The 18,495-nt window shown below is 49.5% G+C and overlaps 6 protein-coding genes across 6 annotated transcripts; 3 read left to right on the top strand and 3 right to left on the bottom strand.

Annotated features, from left to right (window-relative positions):
- Positions 1–1,423: 1,423 nt before the first annotated feature.
- On the top strand, positions 1,424–4,958 carry BDV14DRAFT_88030 (putative kinesin family protein (KipA)). Its single transcript, XM_073777774.1, has 2 exons — positions 1,424–2,479; positions 2,552–4,958. Exons 1-2 carry the CDS (start codon positions 1,726–1,728, stop codon positions 4,657–4,659), a joined length of 2,862 nt encoding a protein of 953 aa, XP_073626478.1. The 5' UTR covers positions 1,424–1,725; the 3' UTR covers positions 4,660–4,958.
- On the bottom strand, positions 4,958–6,952 carry BDV14DRAFT_88026 (diacylglycerol acyltransferase type 2A). The gene is made up of 2 exons (XM_073777773.1): positions 6,374–6,952; positions 4,958–6,283 (listed from the first exon to the last, which is right to left on the bottom strand). The coding sequence occupies exons 1-2, from the start codon at positions 6,613–6,615 to the stop codon at positions 5,257–5,259; spliced, it is 1,269 nt and encodes a 422-aa protein (XP_073626477.1). The 5' UTR covers positions 6,616–6,952; the 3' UTR covers positions 4,958–5,256.
- A 1-nt stretch (position 6,953) lies between these two features.
- pxr1 (telomerase inhibitor/ribosome biogenesis protein PXR1) lies at positions 6,954–8,348 on the bottom strand. Its single transcript, XM_073777772.1, has 3 exons — positions 8,173–8,348; positions 7,288–8,113; positions 6,954–7,238 (listed from the first exon to the last, which is right to left on the bottom strand). Exons 1-3 carry the CDS (start codon positions 8,193–8,195, stop codon positions 7,218–7,220), a joined length of 870 nt encoding a protein of 289 aa, XP_073626476.1. The 5' UTR covers positions 8,196–8,348; the 3' UTR covers positions 6,954–7,217.
- Positions 8,349–8,764: 416 nt separating this feature from the next.
- Positions 8,765–12,887, top strand: BDV14DRAFT_87994 (SacI domain and endonuclease/exonuclease/phosphatase family protein). Its single transcript, XM_073777770.1, has 7 exons — positions 8,765–9,276; positions 9,329–9,533; positions 9,597–11,235; positions 11,289–11,588; positions 11,648–11,757; positions 11,925–12,256; positions 12,351–12,887. The coding sequence occupies exons 1-7, from the start codon at positions 8,943–8,945 to the stop codon at positions 12,788–12,790; spliced, it is 3,360 nt and encodes a 1,119-aa protein (XP_073626475.1). The 5' UTR covers positions 8,765–8,942; the 3' UTR covers positions 12,791–12,887.
- A 452-nt stretch (positions 12,888–13,339) lies between these two features.
- BDV14DRAFT_87961 (uncharacterized protein) lies at positions 13,340–15,587 on the bottom strand. The gene is made up of 4 exons (XM_073777769.1): positions 15,428–15,587; positions 13,963–15,376; positions 13,624–13,894; positions 13,340–13,568 (listed from the first exon to the last, which is right to left on the bottom strand). Exons 1-4 carry the CDS (start codon positions 15,430–15,432, stop codon positions 13,420–13,422), a joined length of 1,839 nt encoding a protein of 612 aa, XP_073626474.1. The 5' UTR covers positions 15,433–15,587; the 3' UTR covers positions 13,340–13,419.
- Positions 15,588–17,112: 1,525 nt separating this feature from the next.
- Positions 17,113–18,356, top strand: BDV14DRAFT_201699 (RAMP4 family protein; the record flags this gene model as incomplete). The annotated part of the gene is made up of 3 exons (XM_073773829.1): positions 17,113–17,205; positions 18,072–18,198; positions 18,250–18,356. The coding sequence occupies 3 exons, from the start codon at positions 17,113–17,115 to the stop codon at positions 18,354–18,356; spliced, it is 327 nt and encodes a 108-aa protein (XP_073626473.1).
- Positions 18,357–18,495: the final 139 nt, after the last annotated feature.

The following is an 18,495-nucleotide window of genomic DNA, read 5'->3' as shown; positions in this document are numbered from 1 at the left end:
ACAGTCACACAGCGTATTAGTACGTCAAAGCTTTCTCGGCATTCCTACCTAGTGCATCCGTTGGAACCTCGGGGAGTTGGGAGTGGGACCCAGGGAAGCTCATTTAGTATTCGGCGATGCACAAACTTAGCTTAGGCTATGATTGGCCCCCTTTTCTCCCTTGTGTTTTCCTCTCGCGCCAGGGGTAAAATTGGGGCTTATCGAAACGCAGAGCCGCCCTATTGGCCTAGGGAACAAGAGACCTGGATGGGAATTTAATGAGATCTACAAGCTCATGACCGATCAAGTAAAAGAGACAATCGTATTTGTCCAGTAATGAGTGACCCTAAGGTGCCAAGATGAGATGGACCTCTCGTTTTGAATCGCACCGACCAAGCGTTGTTTTATATGCACCTCCAGCCTTGCCATGTGTTGTTGAACTTTTGCGATAATGGGCAAATGTGCATGCATTGTTGAGACCGTTCGTGCAAGGACCGTTGAACACTACGTGCTCCGTTGATACTGTACGAGCAGGCAAAAGAACTATGGATTGAGACTCGACACGACCCGAATTTCGAGTCGTGTTTTCGCAGGCAGAATATTGTGTAGAGAGGGGCGGTGCGGCGCAGTGTTTGAGGGATGAAGGTGTCTTCTTCAGAGGAGAAAGCCCAAGGACAGAAGGAGGAAGCCTGTGAACCCCAGTAATAATAGAATAATAGTTCAGTTGTGGTATCACCCGCCCCCAGGACGCGCTCCTTGCCTAGACCAAGACCAGCACTAGCCGGAGTATACAAACTTCAGGGGAATCAAATCACAAATCGTAGTCATCCTCTTGGGCTTCTCGGCAGTGTGGGGTGACAATGCTGCTGTTCACCTCCTTCCTCTAGACATATCGTCGCGGCGATAATAATGACAATACGCTTCGTCTCTCCAAACTTCCGCTCTCACCTCGCCGCTCCTTCAGTTGCATGAGAAACGCGAATTCCCCTGGAAATTCACTCGCTGCCCTTGACCAGGGGCGTTCACCATCCACAATCACCCGTGAATCGCGAAGACCAGGATAGCCGCCTCCTTCTATCATTTGCAGGGAGTCGCTCCCCATATTGATTGAGGCGGAGTTTTTAGCTCCTGGAGACCACATCGTGCCCGCATACTTTTATCCAGCAAACACCCCTCTCTCGGCGCTATCGGGCCTCGTTTTATTCACAACCCGTCCCGGTACTTGTCGCAAATGCTGCATGAATGATCCCAGCTAAGCAGGCGCATCTTCCGACGAAGTAACTGGCTCAAATTATATTGCCATTCTGTTGCTTCTGGCCCGCGATTGAACATTGACGAGATAATTCCCTCCGTCTATTCTCTTGGGTATTAGGTAGGTCCGCAGTACTGATCTTTCGAGTCTACTACCCATGAACAATTCACAGCCCCTCCATTCTCTTTCATGTTCATTGCTCATTTAACATATTTCTTCCTAAGCACTTGGTGCCTAACAACGAGCAGCAAACATTGCATTTCATGTACCACAACTGCAAGAGTTTCCCAAATATGACAACTCGCAGTACCAAATCTCCGTCTGTCCGTGCTAAGCTAATATCGCGCACACTACAGCTCGTCGCAATCGTACCCTAGCTTCATGCCTTTCTCGTCGATGTCAACGAACCCCGTCTGACTCTACGCGCATTTGTATCACCGTCTCGCATACACTTTTGGCCGACAATCGTACGGTCCTTCAATCGGACTCCCATCATGTCAACGCTACCACAGCCATCCAGGCCAACCACTGGGCCACCCATGGGTTCATTACCCCAATTGCCCGCCCCAAAATCAAGAAAAAGCCTTCCTGCGCCATCCGATGCCACGAGATCAGCTTCGCCTTCCAAATTACGCACTCCTTCCAGTCCCAGACTAACGCCTAAATCTCCGCTCGCCACTTCTACGACCAATGGCGGCGCTGTTAGATCAACATCAGCAGCCAGAGTTCCCGGTAGCCCTGATAAGTCTTTGCGAAGAACAATCAGTATCGCGGCTTTTCCTCAACCACCAAAACAAGGGAGTCGCCCTTCAACTGCGTCCTCATTCGCAGCACCGCATGGCCTACAGTCATCGGGCAGTGTAAAGTCAAAGCGGGGTTCCAGGCCTAGTATTGGAACAGCAAGCCAGAGAAGCTCGAAAACCCATTCATTGTTAAGCGTGAGCGGAGAAGCCAAATCCGTCTCCCATGCGGACTTGGAGGCTTCACCTTCGCAGAGCAGGAGCTCTTCTGCTGAGGGGTCATACTCGACAAGCGCAACCACGTTCGAAGAAACTGATGAGGCGGCGGGCACATCGAAGACGAATTTCAGGTCAAAGGAATCAAAAGAGACAAAAGGAAATGTCATAGTCAGCGTCAGAGTACGCCCGAACGTTAGCGGCGAGAGCTCAGCGAACCCCGAATGGACGGTGGACGCCCGTCGGGCTCTGCTCGTGTACAACGGAAAGGAGGGTGGTGACTATTATTACGGTAAGACCAAGTCTTGCTTATTTTGACTAATATTCGGAATCGCCGGCTAACTCACACTGCGTTTTCTGTTAGATAATGTTTTCTCGGCTATAGAAAACAATGCTCGCGTTTACGACTCTGCCGCCAAACGTCTGGTGAGAAGAGTGATGGAGGGCTACCATGGCACTGTCTTCGCCTACGGTATGACTGGAACTGGAAAAACCTTTTCCATGCAGGGGACAGCTACATCTCCTGGAGTAATACCGTTGGCCATAACGGACATCTTCTCGTTTATCAGGGAGACTCCGCATCGAGAATTCTTACTTCGTGTAAGCTATCTCGAAATCTATAACGAGAAGATCCACGATCTTCTTTCGGCCTCCATGGGGCCCGCGAGTGCACAACAAGAGGAGATTAAGCTGCGCGAGGATAGCAAACGAGGCGTTTACGCAACCCCTCTAAAGGAAGAGATTGTGCAAAGCCCAACCCAACTTCTCCGCGTTATCGCTAGGGGTGACCATGCAAGAAGAACTGGAAGTACTCAGTTCAATGCTCGTAGTTCTCGAAGCCATGCAGTGGTTCAAATCGTTGTTGAAAGTAGGGAGCGAGTACCCGCTGGGTCAGCCTCAGACAGAAGATCTGGCCTGGCACCTGGTGGTGTTCGAGTATCGACGCTTAGCTTGATTGACCTTGCAGGCTCTGAGCGAGCCGCGGATGATAAGGAACGGCGTACTGAAGGAGCTCACATCAACAAGAGTCTTCTGACATTGGGAACCATTATCTCCCGGCTCTCCGAGACCAAGGACAAGATTGGGGCTTCTGCCGACAAAGAGGGCAAACATCTACCATTTCGAGACAGCAAACTGACAAGATTATTGCAGCCGGCTTTGTCTGGCAACTCGCTTGTCAGTATTCTATGCACCGTTCAATTGGGGAGTATGGTAAATGCAAACTCGGGGGAGACCTTGAATACATTGAAGTTTGCCGCCCGTGCTAAAAACAATATCGTCAGTCATGCCAAACGCGCAGAGGAGGCGTTTGGCGGTGGCGGTGGTGATGCAGGAAGCCGCGTGTTGCTCGAGCGTTACCGCATGGAGATCCAAGCTTTGCGCGGTCAGCTCGAGAGCCAAACAAAAGTCCAAGCCGAGAAAGAGCTTAAGTTGGAGGAGCAGAAATTAGAGCAGGAGGCGCATGAACGACACGAAGAGCAGATGCTGGAAATGCAACTGGCTCGAACAGCGCTGAAAGAACGGATCGAGCATCTTAATCGACTCATTCTCAGCTCAAAGTCTACAGGCGTCAATACACAAGGCGCCATGTCTGCTCTCGGCCGGCTGTCCAGAATGTCTTCTATAGATCCAGGGACTCGCTCTCTGCGATCCTCTGTGAGCCAGTCCACATTAGGAGCTTATGGGCACTCATCTATGCGGCCAGTCTCTTTCCTTTCTGTCCACAGCCAGGACTTCCCTATGCATTTACCTCTGGGCAATGATGATGAGGAAGACACGATGGGAGAGTTCGCTGACGGCAAGGCAAGCGCTCAGAGGCAAGTCGCCGCCCTTCAAGCCGATCTCACCGATAAAAATCGCTATATTGCGACCTTGGAAAGGCGTCTGCTTCAGGCTCGGCGATCAAGTCACTCCCGTATGTCTATGGGCATCAAGTCTGGCCATTCTTCTGAAAACCCTGACATTGTGGCGCAACTACGAGAAAAGGATATGGAAATCAACGACCTTCGCCTCCAGTTAGATGACAAGGACCGCATGCTTACTGCTCTTCGCTCTGCTGCTCGGCATCGCGACTTGGCTCAGCTCACCTTAGACGCCCAATCGACAGGTAGCAAGGACAAGGAACCTAGCTCTCCATCCCCAGGATCACCTGCTCAGAGGGAATCACCAGCACCTGATTCAGCTGCGAATCGCGTTACCTCACAGACGGACGTGGATTTAGGTCCGAAGAGCCCGGCTGCATCTGCTGAAGTGGAACCGGAGACAAAAAGAAAGAGCATGGACGAGGTGTCAAGAATCCTCGATGAAATGATCCAGGATCGAGTTGAGAGCGGCCATCTGATCAAGGGGTCTCGTGGAAGCGTCAGAGTCGCCCCAGAAAACCAAAGGGTATCGGAGTCGAGCCAACCGCCACCCACTCTAAAGCCAGGACTGTCAGACACAGCGCCCTCGGACAGTTTTCAGGAAGCTTAGTTTGCTACTCCATGCTGCATGTTATGGCTCGAGCTTATGAACGTCATCCTGGGAACACATCCTGGGCCGGTGTCCGTCGTGGTTTGGTTTTTGTTGTTATCTGGCCTGTTTGATGTTTATTTACTTCGTTTCCTCTCTTTCTTTCAGATACCCAGATTGTCTTTTTTTGTACCTCTGTCGCTGCGGCTGGTTGCTTTCTTATTCTTGTACTAATTTTACAATGGCCGGTCCTCTTCTCGGCTTGTTATTGACGAAGATAAAGATAAGGTATATAAGGACGCAATGATCGCATTTAATCTTCGTCGTCCGAATGTTCAGCTCGCTCCTCTAAAGGCCCATTCTCTGTTGTTTCAGTTGATTTATTTTAATACTCTTCCGGGAGAAGATGTTTTAGTTATTGCTTCTCAAAAGCATCGGCACTGCTCAAGCACATAACGAAAATACGGTAATTCAGGGTGGCAATTTCTCCGTGTATGAGTTCGAGAAATTCTGGAAGCCAAGTTTGGGTTTCTTATAGATTGATAAATACGATGCGATTTCCCAAGTATGGATTATGAACAAGGGAAAATGATGATGGATTGCCGAAGAATATGCTTACTAGGCCACTATTTCGATATCAGAGGTCCTGTCTCTGGCATATGCGCCTTTCCACTCCTCCCACAACCTTTCGAGCTCCCTCACATATTCAGAATGAAGTTGATCAATATAGTCGTCATCGATTTTGTTTCTGTCCTGCTGCTGAACGACTTGTATAGGACGACCGACGACAATATTTAGAGGACGTCGGTAGGGCATTAAGCCAACATCGTAGTTGAAAACTCCTCGAGCATGGAACAACGGCACAGTGAACCCCAGTGTCTGCTTCACAAGCATTTGAAACTTGTGGATAAATGGATGCCTATCCGAACGAACTTGCTCATACAAGTCATTCTCACCAAATGCTATTACTGGTACCAAATCAGCACCAGTACGAATGGCCAATTTAATGAATCCCTTCCGTCGCTTCAGGACAAGACGCAATGAACCTGGAGACGCGTTGAGAGACTCCCGAGCGCCGCCTATGACAATTGTTATGGCACGACCCATCCCCTCACCGTCCGCCCCTCCTTTAGTGAGAAGATTCTCGCAAGATTCCCTCGAGACACTTGCGAGACCCATGGAAAGAGCATATTCTCGGTAGAAGGGAATCCGGAAATTTGAATCCAGGGTGAGCAGAGTGTTAATTATGCCAGGGAAAAGGCGGGAGAAATTGAGCGCCTCGGTACAGAATGCCGCGAATGCACCAAGTGATATGATTCCATGCGGGTGGTATCCGAATATATATTTTCTTGTCGGCAAAAGTGGCTCCGAGCGATGCAGACGTGCCGGAAAATATGAAGCATAGAGAGACCAAACGGGAAGAGATCGTAGGATATCACTCCGGTACCTCAAGGAGCCTGACGTAGCCGCATTCGAGAACAACGATATGTATATCAGATAAGGCAGTAGAAGAGGCCACGTTAATGGTATAGCACAGGTGAAGAAGAAGGCACCCAGGCATATAGCGATCGTCAATGTATGGCAAAGAACCACGAGCGTTTGCAATCGTCGTTCCAGGCGAATGTTCAGTGGCGCCCAATGAATACTAAGTTTTTGCTGTCAGCCACATTCCGGATACAAAATCAGATGCGGACTCAGGGTCCAGAACGTTTGAGGCAGCTGCTCATCGACGTACCCGTACTTCTCGTAGCCTTTCGTTGATCGACGAGAGGCATTAGTCTGGGGCACATAGTCTGGGGATTTCCGTGTCCCATTCATAACGTTTCCGCTGTTACTATTCCGTATTCTGCCTTGCAATTGCCGATCTTCCAACGAGGGATTGTTCCTGTCCGAATGGTCGGAGACACCTTTTGAGGAACCAGCCGTCGCGAGAGAATGCTTTGCTGCGTTTGCTCGGTGAGGGGAGGCACCCGCCATGGCAGCATTCGAAAAAGCCGAGTTATATGGAATGATCAGGGTGCACAGGGGAGGTTCTCATTAGAAGAGATGTCGAGAGAAATCGAGAAGGGAGAGCTTAAAGCTAGCTCTTCATATGTCGTCATAGGTCACAACTTTCTCTTGGCTTCGAGTACGTAACTGTGGCAGCATCAGAAACATCCATGCTCCCAGTAGAACTGTCTACTAGTCAAGTACATTCATTCTCTAGCAGTGAATTTCCCAGTAAGTTTCATACATGCGGTAATACAGAGTCCTGGTGGTCGCCATTCTGGTCGTGAACTGCGATGCTTACGTTTACTCAAGAGGCACAAGCATTGCTAGACTCAGCAGCATGAGACCAAGGCGAAATAGAAAATTCTGTATGAAGATGTCTTAAGTTGCTTTCCAGGCATGCGGTTCGTTGATCGAGCTCATAAGTTCTAATGAACAGGTGTCAAGCGTCAAGTGTCATATACACTGCCGCGGAGAGGTTCCACAGGCTTTTCTTGCGCCAAGTGTTGATCGATAGTCATAGGATGAAAATCATAATGCTCGCAAATAAAGACCGGAGTAATGGGTATATGATGAAGGTGAAATAAAGTCTACGATTTGATCATGAATATCTAGTCTCGTTAGCATCAAATAGATCCCGGAACAACACACACATCATACCTCGTTCAAAGACTTCTCGTCCATTAAAGCCTTTCTCTTTTGCGCAATATATCGGCCTCTGATCATATTCCGTCCAAGCGGATGACGCGTCTTTGTTGAGGTTCCTGAATCCAATGTAGAACGGTCTGACTGCTTCGCATCTTGGCCAGAAGACTTCTCTCCTGAAGAGGAGCCATCCGAATCTTCCTGTTGGTCTGGACGCTTCCTCTTCTTCTCTTTCTTCTCCTTCCTTTCTTTCTTGGACTTCTTCTCTTTCTTTTCCTTCTTGCTGGCTTTCTTCTCAGACCCCTCATCCCGAGAACTTTGGCCCGTCGCCGACTCAAATTGATCAGTATCGAAGACCTTCACACCATTCGTCTCATGGTCTGATGAGCGGGTTGAACTTTTCGCCACTGGGGGTCTGTCTTCCTTAGTAGATTCGTCCTTTTCTTGCGCCAATAAGCCACCACTTATAAACCGAACAGCTTGCCACTTAGTCGCAGCATAGCGAGCGAGCTTCACATCGTCACGCTTTCTTTGATCGGCTTGTAATTCTGCATCAGACCTCCCGTTTAAACGCCCAAGCAGACCTTTGAAGGCATCGAGACCGGTAGGTTCGTCTAGTGGATTGCGTTTTGATCGCGCGCCGAGGCCAAGTGTATCATCTTTCACAATGACTCTAATATGTGATGCGCTCGCAGCAGTAAACATATCGGCATGTGCAGCATTCTGAGCCCCTAAGAAGCTTCCTGGGGTCCATCCTTGTGAACTAAGAATCTTATGCCCGAATCCACTTGTAGATCGCGACCAGTTGGTATTATTCGGATCGTGGGAGATCTTGGTCTTCCTGGTTTGCGTTTCTGTTAGCGTCGGATATCAGTCTGCTGCTTGAAGAGCACGACCTACTTGCGGGGCGCTGCTAGACCCATTTGTTGGGTTGTGGATGTAAGATAAATGTCTCCTCGTGATAATGAAGAGTCTCGGCAGGGTGGTAAGCGACAGGGTGAAGAGACAGTAAAACAATTAACCAAGACAGAAAAGCCGGTGATGGAATTATTGTATGAACCGCTCGTCCCTGGGCCAGCAAAAAAAAACGAGATTGGGCTTCTAGACCGCCTACTCGAGTGGAGAATTTCCAGGAACTGTGTAGGTCACGTGCATGTCTCCACGTACCAGACATACCTACCGCGGCCGGAATTAGCGCTCCGAAGTTATCTACAGAGTAACACATCGACACTGTTCCACCGCGGGGACATCACGACTATCCAGGAACCTCGAACAATATACGCCGCCATCGCTTTAGGCAAGCTGTCACCCTGACGCTTCTCAACCAACAATCTATATTTGTCGGTACCATCATCTTATACGAACTCTCCTTTCTGGACGTGAACGCGAGTCAGACCTTTGATCCTTCTTTGCCTTTTCATCTTGCATTAGCATTTGCCGGGATGTTAGGGTACAATTCCCACTAGTTACCGGTGCCAGTCACTTCTACATATGTCGAGCTCAATTGACGCGTATGTTTTTTGAACATCGCGACTCCTGAACCGCATAGGTCACGATCGTATCTTGCTACGACAATTCGCAGGCCCACACGATTGAGCCCGACATAACAACAGAGCCTCGGTAGTCATTCGTACACGCCATGATCAAGGTTTCACTTAAGAACTCCATCGATGATGCCTAGTATCCGAGTTCTGAGTCGGGACCGCCCCGTCCGCACTCTCATTGTGGCCACGTCTGAAGATGCATTGATATTTCAGCATAGTGTTGGGGAGCCGGTGGGCAATGCTTTTCCAGGAAGTAATGAAACGCAACGCTGTCTAGTGGAATTTGCTAGTCTATCATCCATAGATTTGACGGGCTACCGAACCCTAGGGTCAGGCTATGGTACCCTTGGCCTGGTTACTATAGACCAGGATGTCTTCGTTTGCGTTGTCACACGATCCTCAAAAGCTGCCACTGTCCGACCTGGGGAGACAGTTTTAAGAATCGAAGACGTAGACTTTTGTAAGATGCCTACCACGCTGAGAACTCACAAGTCCTTTCTAACGAGAATAAGATTGTCTCAACCGTTCAGAATACGAAACAAACATCTATCATGATACAGAGACGCAATTTGCTGCTGAAGATTCCAGCTCAGCTACGGGACACGATGCCAGGCCAGGCCTGACGGAAAACCCTTTTCTAGCCCTTAAGAAGTTATTACATGATGGCAGTTTCTATTACAGCTTGGACTTTAATCTTACAGATCGGCTCCAGGACCGGTATGCTAGTGTTGCTACAATGGGGCAAGATTGTGGACATTATGGCTGATTTGATGCTACTAGTTCGGACAAGACCTCGGCTTTTGATATCGACTCACTTGACAAAGATGTCTTATGGAATGCACACATGATTCAACCGCTTCTCGTTTTCAGGTCTCACTTATCGCTGCACGAGAAACAACTTTTGGATTCCTCTCAGATACTAACATGTGTCATTCGAGGCTTCTGCGGGACCCTAGCCATTCCCGCGACTGTGAATGTTCTATCATCAGTACCAAAGACACATTTACCCTCCATGTTGACTCTCATTTCTCGGCTGTCTTCTCGGCGTGCAGGCACGCGTTTCAATGCTCGTGGCATTGATGATGACGGTCATGTTGCAAATTTCGTTGAGACTGAAACAATCCTATGGATACCTCCAGGAATCGCATTCTCATATGTTCAGGTCCGTGGCTCTGTTCCAATTTTTTGGGAGCAGGCCACAGGTTTCCTGCCCGGGCAACAAAAGATTGAATTAGCTCGGTCCGTTGAGGCTACTCAGCATGCCTTTGATAAACATATTGAGTCTTTAGAGCTTGAATACGGTGCCGTTCATGTGGTCAATCTACTGAGTGAACTACGGCCAGGTGAAGTCGAACTTTCAACAAGATTCCGAGAACATATAAAGAGGAATCTTCTAACGCACAGAGCGAATTCCGATCAACCCTCAGATCATGCTTTACTGCGCACGACGGAGTTTGATTTGCATGCCGAGGCTCGCGGTCCACTGGGTTATGGAGCTGGGGATGAGATCAAACACGAGCTTCTTCATTCGCTCAATGGGTTCGCGTATTTTCTTTCAGAAAAGGGTCGATCATCGACAGCAAATTCTACCGGTGCCGGGAGCAACTCCGTCATTCTACAGCAAGAAGGTGTATTCCGGACAAATTGTCTAGATTGCCTTGATAGAACAAACCTTGTACAGACGATAATTAGCTCACTGGCACTCGAGTCATTCTTACTGCAAGAAAATGGCAAGCTGCGCTCAGATGTTCAAATCCGACACTCGACACTTTGGGCTGATAATGGAGACGCGCTTTCCAAGATCTATGCGGGCACTGGTGCTCTCAAAAGCTCCTATACACGGCATGGAAAGATGTCACTCGCAGGGGCACTAGCCGATGCGCGTAAGACCGCAGCCAGACTTTACATCAACAACTTTTCCGACAAGGCTCGCCAGAGAACGATAGACCTATTGTTAGGCCGTCTTCCGGACCAGATGCCTGTGCATCTGCATGATCCAATCAACGATTTGGTCTCCAATGAGCTTGATCGACGAACAGCGGAGTTCACTTCAAAGAAACTAGCCAATATATGGGTCGGAACGTTCAACGTCAACGGCCGTGTTCAAGGGCCTGGCACTGATTTGAGCCCTTGGTTGTTTCCCGAAGCTAATAACCAGCACGCAGACCCAGCAGTATTTGCCGTTGGCTTTCAAGAAATCGTTGCACTGAGTCCTCAGCAAATCATGTCAACGGATCCGTCAACACGCAAATCATGGGAATCTGCGGTTATGGAGTGCTTAAACTTGCGCGCCTCTACGCAGGGAACACCGCATTATGTTCTTTTGCGATCGGGGCAGCTTGTAGGGGCAGCTTTGATGATATACGTGCGCACGGATGTCCTAAAAGAAATTAAGAACGTGGAAGGCAGTGTCAAAAAAGTGAGTCAAGCTTGCTGAAATGTATGTTCCCGTCATTAATTTGGCCTGTACAGACTGGACTTTCTGGAATCGCTGGTAACAAAGGAGGCTGCGCAATTCGTTTTGGATATTCAGATACTAGCCTTTGCTTTATTACAGCCCACTTAGCAGCTGGGTTTGCAAATTACGATGAACGAAATAATGACTATGACACGATCTGTCGTGGTCTACGCTTCCAAAGAAACCGATCAATTGAAGAACACGATGCCATCATATGGTTGGGCGACTTCAATTACCGGATCGGTCTGCCTAACCAGGCGGTTAGGGACCTAGTGCAGCAGACCAATTATCAGAAGCTTTATGCCAATGACCAGGTGGGCTGTTTATCGGTTTTTCCCATTATACCTGTGCGGTTAACCAACAGTCCGTCTAGTTGAATTTGCAAATGCTTGCCGGCAGAGCCTTCCAATTCTACAATGAAGGCCTCGTAACATTTCCGCCAACGTATAAATATGATGTTGGCAGAGATAGCTACGATACCTCGTGAGTGAATTTGCGTCCTCGCTACTTCTTCTTCTTCTTCTTCTTCTTCTTCTTCTTCTTCTTCTTCTGCTTCTGCTTCTGCTTCTGCTTCTGCTTCTGCTTCTGCTTCTGCTTCTGCTTCTGCTTCTGCTGTATGCACAAACTCACTTTGGTTTTACCATTTCCAGGGAGAAGGCACGTATCCCTGCGTGGTGTGATAGGATTCTATGGAAAGGATCCGACCTTCGGCAGCTCAACTATTATGATGTTTCAGATATGCGGCTCTCTGATCATCGCCCCGTGTGGGCAAGTTTTACTTGTACGATTAGCGTCGTTGATGAGACTCGAAGAGAGAATTTGAGGCACTCACTTCATGCTCATCGACGGGGCAATGCTCAAGTCCTCGAAACGCAACCGCAAACAGTGGGTACAATTAGTGAAGACCTCATATCCCTTGAACCGATATCTACGGCGCTTCTTCCCCCTAGTTCAGATCACCGTAAGTGGTGGTTAGATAGTGGTATGTGGCCGATCTGAGAAATGCCCCCGGGGTGGCCCCTTCATACTACGTCGGTGTTCCACCGACCTATGTTCATACTGATCTCTCTCGGCAGGCACCCCCGTGAGATCATCTATACGACCTCCCAGCAGGGATCAGACGCTCAACATCCACCGAACTTCTAATCCCTTTGCTCCCAGAGAGAGTCCCGATTGGACTTCCGTTACACTAGATCAGATGCAGTCTATCAGTACCCGCGATACTGTTCCTCAAAAACCTTCTATCCCACCCCGAAGTCGAACAGTATCGCTTGCAGCTCATTCTCAGACGCCGAGCTTGCGTCGGACAGGGGATGATGAGAGGGTCTCACCTAGAAATGCACCACCCGTGCCCCCAAAGCCCAGTTCGCTCGGTTTGACACATGCTCATCGCTCATTATCCGAAGCACGCAGTGATGGAATGCTGTCACAACGTATCGAGCCATCATCACCGACGGGTCTACTCGATAATAATGTTGATGAAGAGATCAGCTGGAAACCTCTACTTCCTCGATAGTGCAATCACAGTTGCCCTTGGAATTGATACGCGGTGCCATCGACCAACACCATTGGATGAAATCAAAGGTATATCTATATATGCATATGTAAAATATACAATTCCAGGTCAGATGCGTCTAACGACGAAGGCAATATGAAGACCACCGCCATGAAAAAACACACATATTGAAATTAAGTCAGCAGAGGACAGAATGCAACGGATATATATATATATATACAGATGGGATCTGCAGAGAGAACATCGCTCTGAAAAATCTATGGGTATATCAGCAGGTCATAACACATTTTGGGTTGAGGCTCAACCCTCACGACGACTCTTCAACTCCGAAGATGAAGTTTTGGTTACTCGCTAGGAAACAGAAGAGGAAATGAAACAAAACAAGAAAACAATAAACCCGCAGATACCAACAACCCCCCAGGGCATGAGAAACCAATCCCGTCAAAACGAGAGGAAAAGTCATACCCATCTAAAGCAGACCTGTATAGAGATATCCTAATACTTGGAACAGTCGACGGACGGCAAGGGAGCTGCTATGTTAAGCAGGTAACAAGATGAAATGCCCCCAGTTGTTGCCTCAGGCATTGGCGAATGCAAGTGTGACTGAAAGTCCAGAGCTTGAGACTCTATCAGACAACGCGGCGCAATACGGCGTGACCGGCTGCTTTAGGCTTTTTTCCCACTTTTAAAGCCTTCCCTTTGAAACGGTTGGGACCTCCAACCATCCACATCGCAAACGGACTAGGGTCACCGGGCTTTGGCTTTGCTTTCTTCACGGCTAGTGTACATGTTAGTTTCTTTCTCCAAGTCAAACAAGCACATCAACAACACACCTGGCTTCTTCGGCGCATCAGCAGCTGTATCGGGTGGGGGTGGTGCATCGCCTCCGCCGCCATCTGCAGGCGGTGCCGGTTCCTCCTTCGGCTTCTCCGGTATTGGCCACATGTGCATAGTGACGGTCCAGTCGGGCTCAAGAACAGTCTCCCAGACCTGTGGGAGTATGATGTCGCCATTTGGGCCAATCAAATCATAGTGCCCTTCGGCAACATGCGGTCCTATCACCTCAATGTGCAGAAAAGCCTGTTTTATAAGTTCCTCCATGCCCTTTATTCGAGTGGATGTTAGAGAGACGCTCTCGACACCTCATAGGTGGAATGGACAGACACGCTTACCTTCCAAGTGCAGCACAAGTCAAAAGGGAAATTGAACTTCCTACCCAGGGCATCTTTGAATTTGATGGGTGGTTTCTTGTCGGGAGGTTTATTGGCTGCCACTGCAGCTGCAATTTTCTCCTCTACGTCCGCAGTGGCTTTCTCCGTGGCTTCGGCTGCAGCCGCATCGGCAGCTTTTGCCGCAGCCTCTTCCGCCTCCTGCTTTGCCTTGGCTGCTTCATCAGCAGCCTTCTGTTCCGCCTCTGCTTTAGCTTGGGCAGCAGCTTCCTCGACGATCTTTTTCTCATGAGCAGCTTGTTGCAATTTGACAGCCTCTGCTGCAGCTGCGGCCTCCGCCTCGGCTTGGCGAGCCGCTTCGCGCGCATCACGGGCTTCTCGTTCCGTTCTCTCGTCCAATATCAATTTCTCTAGCCTCGCAATGGCCTCATCCTTGGCAGGATCTGCAAGCGCGGGTGCCGCTGCAGGTTCTGGGGATACGGGAGCCCCAGCCGATTCGGCTTGACTAGGAGGTGACGGTGCGCGACCATAAGGATTGAAATACGGGGACATCATCCCGGGAACCATGGCGTAGGGCTCCCTGAAAGGATAGAACCCACCTGGACCATATGGAACCAAATCATGGTGATTCATCTGAGGCCCACCATACGGAGGGCCGTGGGGGGGTCCAGGAGGCTGAAAGGGATGTTGGGGCTGATTGTGTCCGTCCGGTCGATGAGAAGCTGTGGCAATTGCATGCCCATGGTTTCCTGGGTGGTGATCCTGCATGTAGTATTGAGACATACCTGGGCCATGAGGTTGTTGTAAATGGTGGTTGTACCCGTAGAAGGGATGACCATATTGGTTGGATGGGCCGACCTGGCTGTGAGTGCCGACCCTAACTAGTTGGTCTGATGGCACATGCTGGCCGGTGGGCGGAACGAACGGTGCGTGAGCACCATTCGGATAGACATACGATGGGCCTGGGGATGGACTATGCACATAACCCGAGCCTTGAGCGACTGAGGGCCAATACCGCTCCTGAGACCGATGGCGATACGGATCTCCATACTCTTCGGCCGAGTCCATGCTTTCCGGTGAGTCGGGGGAGGGTTGACGACGAGATCGGCGGCGGAAAGACTCGCGTTCTGGTGGAGCAATCTGACGCCTCGTTGAGCGCCGGCGGCTTGTAGAGGTAGATGGCGGGTGGGCTGGGTTACGACTCCGAGTCCGATAAGACGTCCGGTTTCGAGAGGCTGAGTCAGAAGGCTTCAATTCGTCGGGGTAAGGTAGATTTGTCCATTCATCATATGGGTCATGATACCCATGGCTTTCAGATTCTGAGGGTGGCGAGACCTGCACTCCCGAGGAACCCTCTTCGTCAGTGTACGAGGAATCGTCCGAGTCATGTGGACTTGGTCCAATTGTGATGTTGAACCTGCTTGGGCGTGAGTATCATGCGATGCTGATGAGATCCTTCGTGACGCACGTCATTGATATTACCTAGAAGATTAAAGGTCGTTGACAAATACGCCGTTTCGTAATCGGCCCAGCCAGTGGGGTGCCAGTATGTGATCCGGAGTTTGTTGTCCAATTTCGATCAAGAGTACCGCTTGAAGAGCTGGTCGGTTATTGGGGTGCGAGTCCGTTTGTAAAGAGAAGAGCCGAAGGAAAGACCGCTCAAATAAACCACTTATGGAGACAGATGCTTTGTGATAAAAGGTCAATTCAAACTCGAGTTTTGTGGGAAGCGGGGCCTATACTCACAGTATCATTTATTAGCCCGAAGGGCAAGATGGTATGCAAGGGTCGCTTGCGCCGAGAGCAGGAGCAACTTTGAGCGGGTGAAATAGCAGACATCAAAAATGAAAACTGAAGAGTATGAAGAGCTGGTGGCGGGAGAGAATGTAAGTTTTGTGAGGGGTGATTTACATGAGGGGAACAAAGCAGCGCCGTGATGGCGGGCGCTGGGCTGTAAAATGGCAAGGAGGGGAGGCTGTCAGGTAGTTGACGGCCTGATGATTCACAGTTGGGCCCAGAAGGGAATGCTTGGGCTTGGACTTTCCAGAAGCAAGAGCCCCAATCAGGGGAGACTGATGAGTTCTCCTCGGTGGCCTGAGATGTGCCTCTTGCTCCCCGCTCAATCGTCGTTATTCTTCAAGTCTTGAATCCGACCTGCTCCTGTTGTTCCTGTTGTGCACAAATCAAAAGAGAAGGGTCAAGGATGTTGACCAGGCTTAGGTGTTGACCTAGTAGTGCCTAGTAGGAGTTGGCAAGAGCCTGCTGCCCAATACCCAATCAACATTCGCGCTGGTGGAGGCTGTCTTGCAGGACACTAGGTAGGATTTGTTGTAGTTTCTACCACAACGACTTTGACTTTAACACCTCAGCGTAGATAAATAGTCTAGATAGACTACTTACTCAAGGAATATAACCGCTCTTTGGTTTCGTCTAAATATTCGCTTCCTATGCGGTTACTTTAGGTTCTATATTGAGGTCGGATTTCTTCCATCATAAGCTCTACGTTCTGATGAACCGACTACTATGAGAAGCCACTGATCTCCAAGATCCTTGGACTTTCTGCTCGGCTGACCACAGGCCAGAATTGTGCTGGTGGAATGTTCTAGGGACGCAGTTTATTGTACTCCGTAGCCGTTCTCAAGACAGTTTCGTGATAGTCACGTGGTCTATCAAGCCTGTCGGAGCATACTGCCACCCGTTACCGCCTGCCCCTAGGGTCGACCTCGCTTAGTCATACATTAGTCAGGTAGAGTTATCTTAGCTAGGCGGCCATACCAGCCACCCAATGGAAGATTATCCATCACTTCCCACAAAGCCTGCGTGCTATGCTAGATGTACGCTCTTGGACAACATGCGAGATTCCACACTACGAGGTATCGCAGTTTTTGGTCAGTCGTAATCACGCAGAAGGCCTTTTATTGACCCTCGCCATATGTAGTACAGAGCGATACTAGGTATGGAGGAAGGCCGGAGCCATCGTTCGACGATTGCTTGTGACACAAGTGCTTAGACTCTAGAGGTACATACATTGTTGCTTGTCAGGGTCGGGGTTTCCAGTAACCTGTCACATTATTGTCCCTAGGCCATGAAATTTCCACTCAGTCGAACAGCAAGGCAGGAGCACTAGAGATATTCACAGTGTACATAATCACCATGATTGATAGAGTCATCCTCTCGCAAATAGCGGACACATGGCGCATGTATGGTGCGGCAATAGCCGAACTCGCGACGAGAGATATCTATGAAGTATATAGTAGTACGGAGTCGATACTATGTACCTAGACAATTCGTAGAGTGCAGACTACAGAGACGACCGCCAGCGGCAGCTAACTCATAATGGCTAGTACGCGTGGTGAATGGTAAGAGATAGAGCGGGTTTTATTTAAGGACAATTGGGAATAATAATGAGCCTGTAGCCCTGGAGTCCGACCCTGGAGCCCATTCTTTGCCTCTGCTCCAAACGGTAGTGCCCGTAACTAGGAACAGTTAGACACCTTCCAGTGAGTAGAGGCTTTGAGATGAGACAGTCCTATGATCTGTCGGATGACTTCCACATTATAGTTGTACAGATACCTACCTAGGCACCGTAGGTAAAAAAAGATAGACTTAGTACGTCATCTCTCCGGGGCGGAGTCGGCGATCCACGGGAGCCTCGGGGCGATTATACGATAAGCTATTAAGCTGCACTTCGAGCTCCCTGTCAGATAAAGTCCTCTATAGTTCCAGTCGCACTTCAATAGATTACCATATCCTAATTAATTAGTCTAGCTTGGTAGTAGCGGGATGTGTACAAAGACGCCGTATACCACTCCCTGGACTGTTTGGGCGTAGTTCAGTTGCTTAACCCCTGGGTCGGTGTCCTTGCGAAACCGTTCCTCCAACGTGGCCTCTCCGGAACTCCTCTGACAAGCAACTACCTCACCACTCGACTTTTGTACCTTCACGAGTCACGACACGTGTTCTGTGCTCCGTACTTAAGTGCAAGAGCTGGGTTACAAGACGAACTTATCTACGGGATTATCATTATTCGCGCTCTGAAAGCATTTATCACAATGGTACACATCCGTCCCTGGTATGCATCTGGTCGTTGATGAATACTCACGATCCCCTAGGCCCAAACGCCGCAGCAACGAAGAGCAAATGAGAAATATGCGAAACACGAAGCATCGAAGCGTGGCAAATCGAAAACGACAACGACTAAACAGACCTCCAAACCCTCCCTGTCAACCGGCTGGGTCGGTAAGTTGCAAACCAAGCGTACTGGCTACGTATCGGCTAATTATTGAGCAGCTCTTCTGGCTTTTGTTGTCTGCGGTGGGCTTATCTTCGAGATACTAAGGGTTGTTCCAGAGCTGTGGTCTGCGATCGTCGGCGTCTTCAACCGACTGTTGGCGTGAGATAAGAGAAATTTCCACCTTGTCCGCATCCTCGATCCTATCACAGAGACAGTCAATTCCGCCCCGAGCTTAAGCGCCAGACGGCAGGGCCGATCTATTCGGCACATATGGAAGTATGGGACGGAGTTGCCTGATTTCT

This window comes from Aspergillus stella-maris (genome assembly GCF_047715825.1).
Source record: "Aspergillus stella-maris strain CBS 113639 unplaced genomic scaffold BDV14scaffold_40, whole genome shotgun sequence".
Lineage (NCBI taxonomy): Eukaryota > Fungi > Ascomycota > Eurotiomycetes > Eurotiales > Aspergillaceae > Aspergillus > Aspergillus stella-maris.
Note: the sequence above shows the minus strand (reverse complement) of the source record. Positions and strands in the feature narration are given on the sequence as shown.

Bases quoted from the DNA above. Each gene is read 5' to 3' on its own strand.
- BDV14DRAFT_87994 (XM_073777770.1), top strand. From the start codon at position 8,943: ATGATGCCTAGTATCCGAGTTCTGAGTCGGGACCGCCCCGTCCGCACT. The intron at 11,589-11,647 runs GTGGGCTGTTTA...CAGTCCGTCTAG, and splicing joins AGCTTTATGCCAATGACCAG to TTGAATTTGCAAATGCTTGC. The intron at 11,758-11,924 runs GTGAGTGAATTT...TACCATTTCCAG, and splicing joins AGAGATAGCTACGATACCTC to GGAGAAGGCACGTATCCCTG.
- BDV14DRAFT_88026 (XM_073777773.1), bottom strand. From the start codon at position 6,615: ATGGCGGGTGCCTCCCCTCACCGAGCAAACGCAGCAAAGCATTCTCTC. The intron at 6,284-6,373 runs GTACGTCGATGA...GCAAAAACTTAG, and splicing joins AAAGGCTACGAGAAGTACGG to TATTCATTGGGCGCCACTGA.
- BDV14DRAFT_87961 (XM_073777769.1), bottom strand. The intron at 13,895-13,962 runs GTAAGCGTGTCT...ACTCGAATAAAG, and splicing joins ACTTGTGCTGCACTTGGAAG to GGCATGGAGGAACTTATAAA. The intron at 13,569-13,623 runs GTGTGTTGTTGA...CATGTACACTAG, and splicing joins TGATGCGCCGAAGAAGCCAG to CCGTGAAGAAAGCAAAGCCA.
- BDV14DRAFT_88030 (XM_073777774.1), top strand. From the start codon at position 1,726: ATGTCAACGCTACCACAGCCATCCAGGCCAACCACTGGGCCACCCATG. The intron at 2,480-2,551 runs GTAAGACCAAGT...GTTTTCTGTTAG, and splicing joins GGGTGGTGACTATTATTACG to ATAATGTTTTCTCGGCTATA.
- pxr1 (XM_073777772.1), bottom strand. From the start codon at position 8,195: ATGGGTCTAGCAGCGCCCCGCAA. The intron at 8,114-8,172 runs GTAGGTCGTGCT...AACGCAAACCAG, and splicing joins GGTCTAGCAGCGCCCCGCAA to GAAGACCAAGATCTCCCACG. The intron at 7,239-7,287 runs GTATGATGTGTG...TAACGAGACTAG, and splicing joins ACGAGAAGTCTTTGAACGAG to ATATTCATGATCAAATCGTA.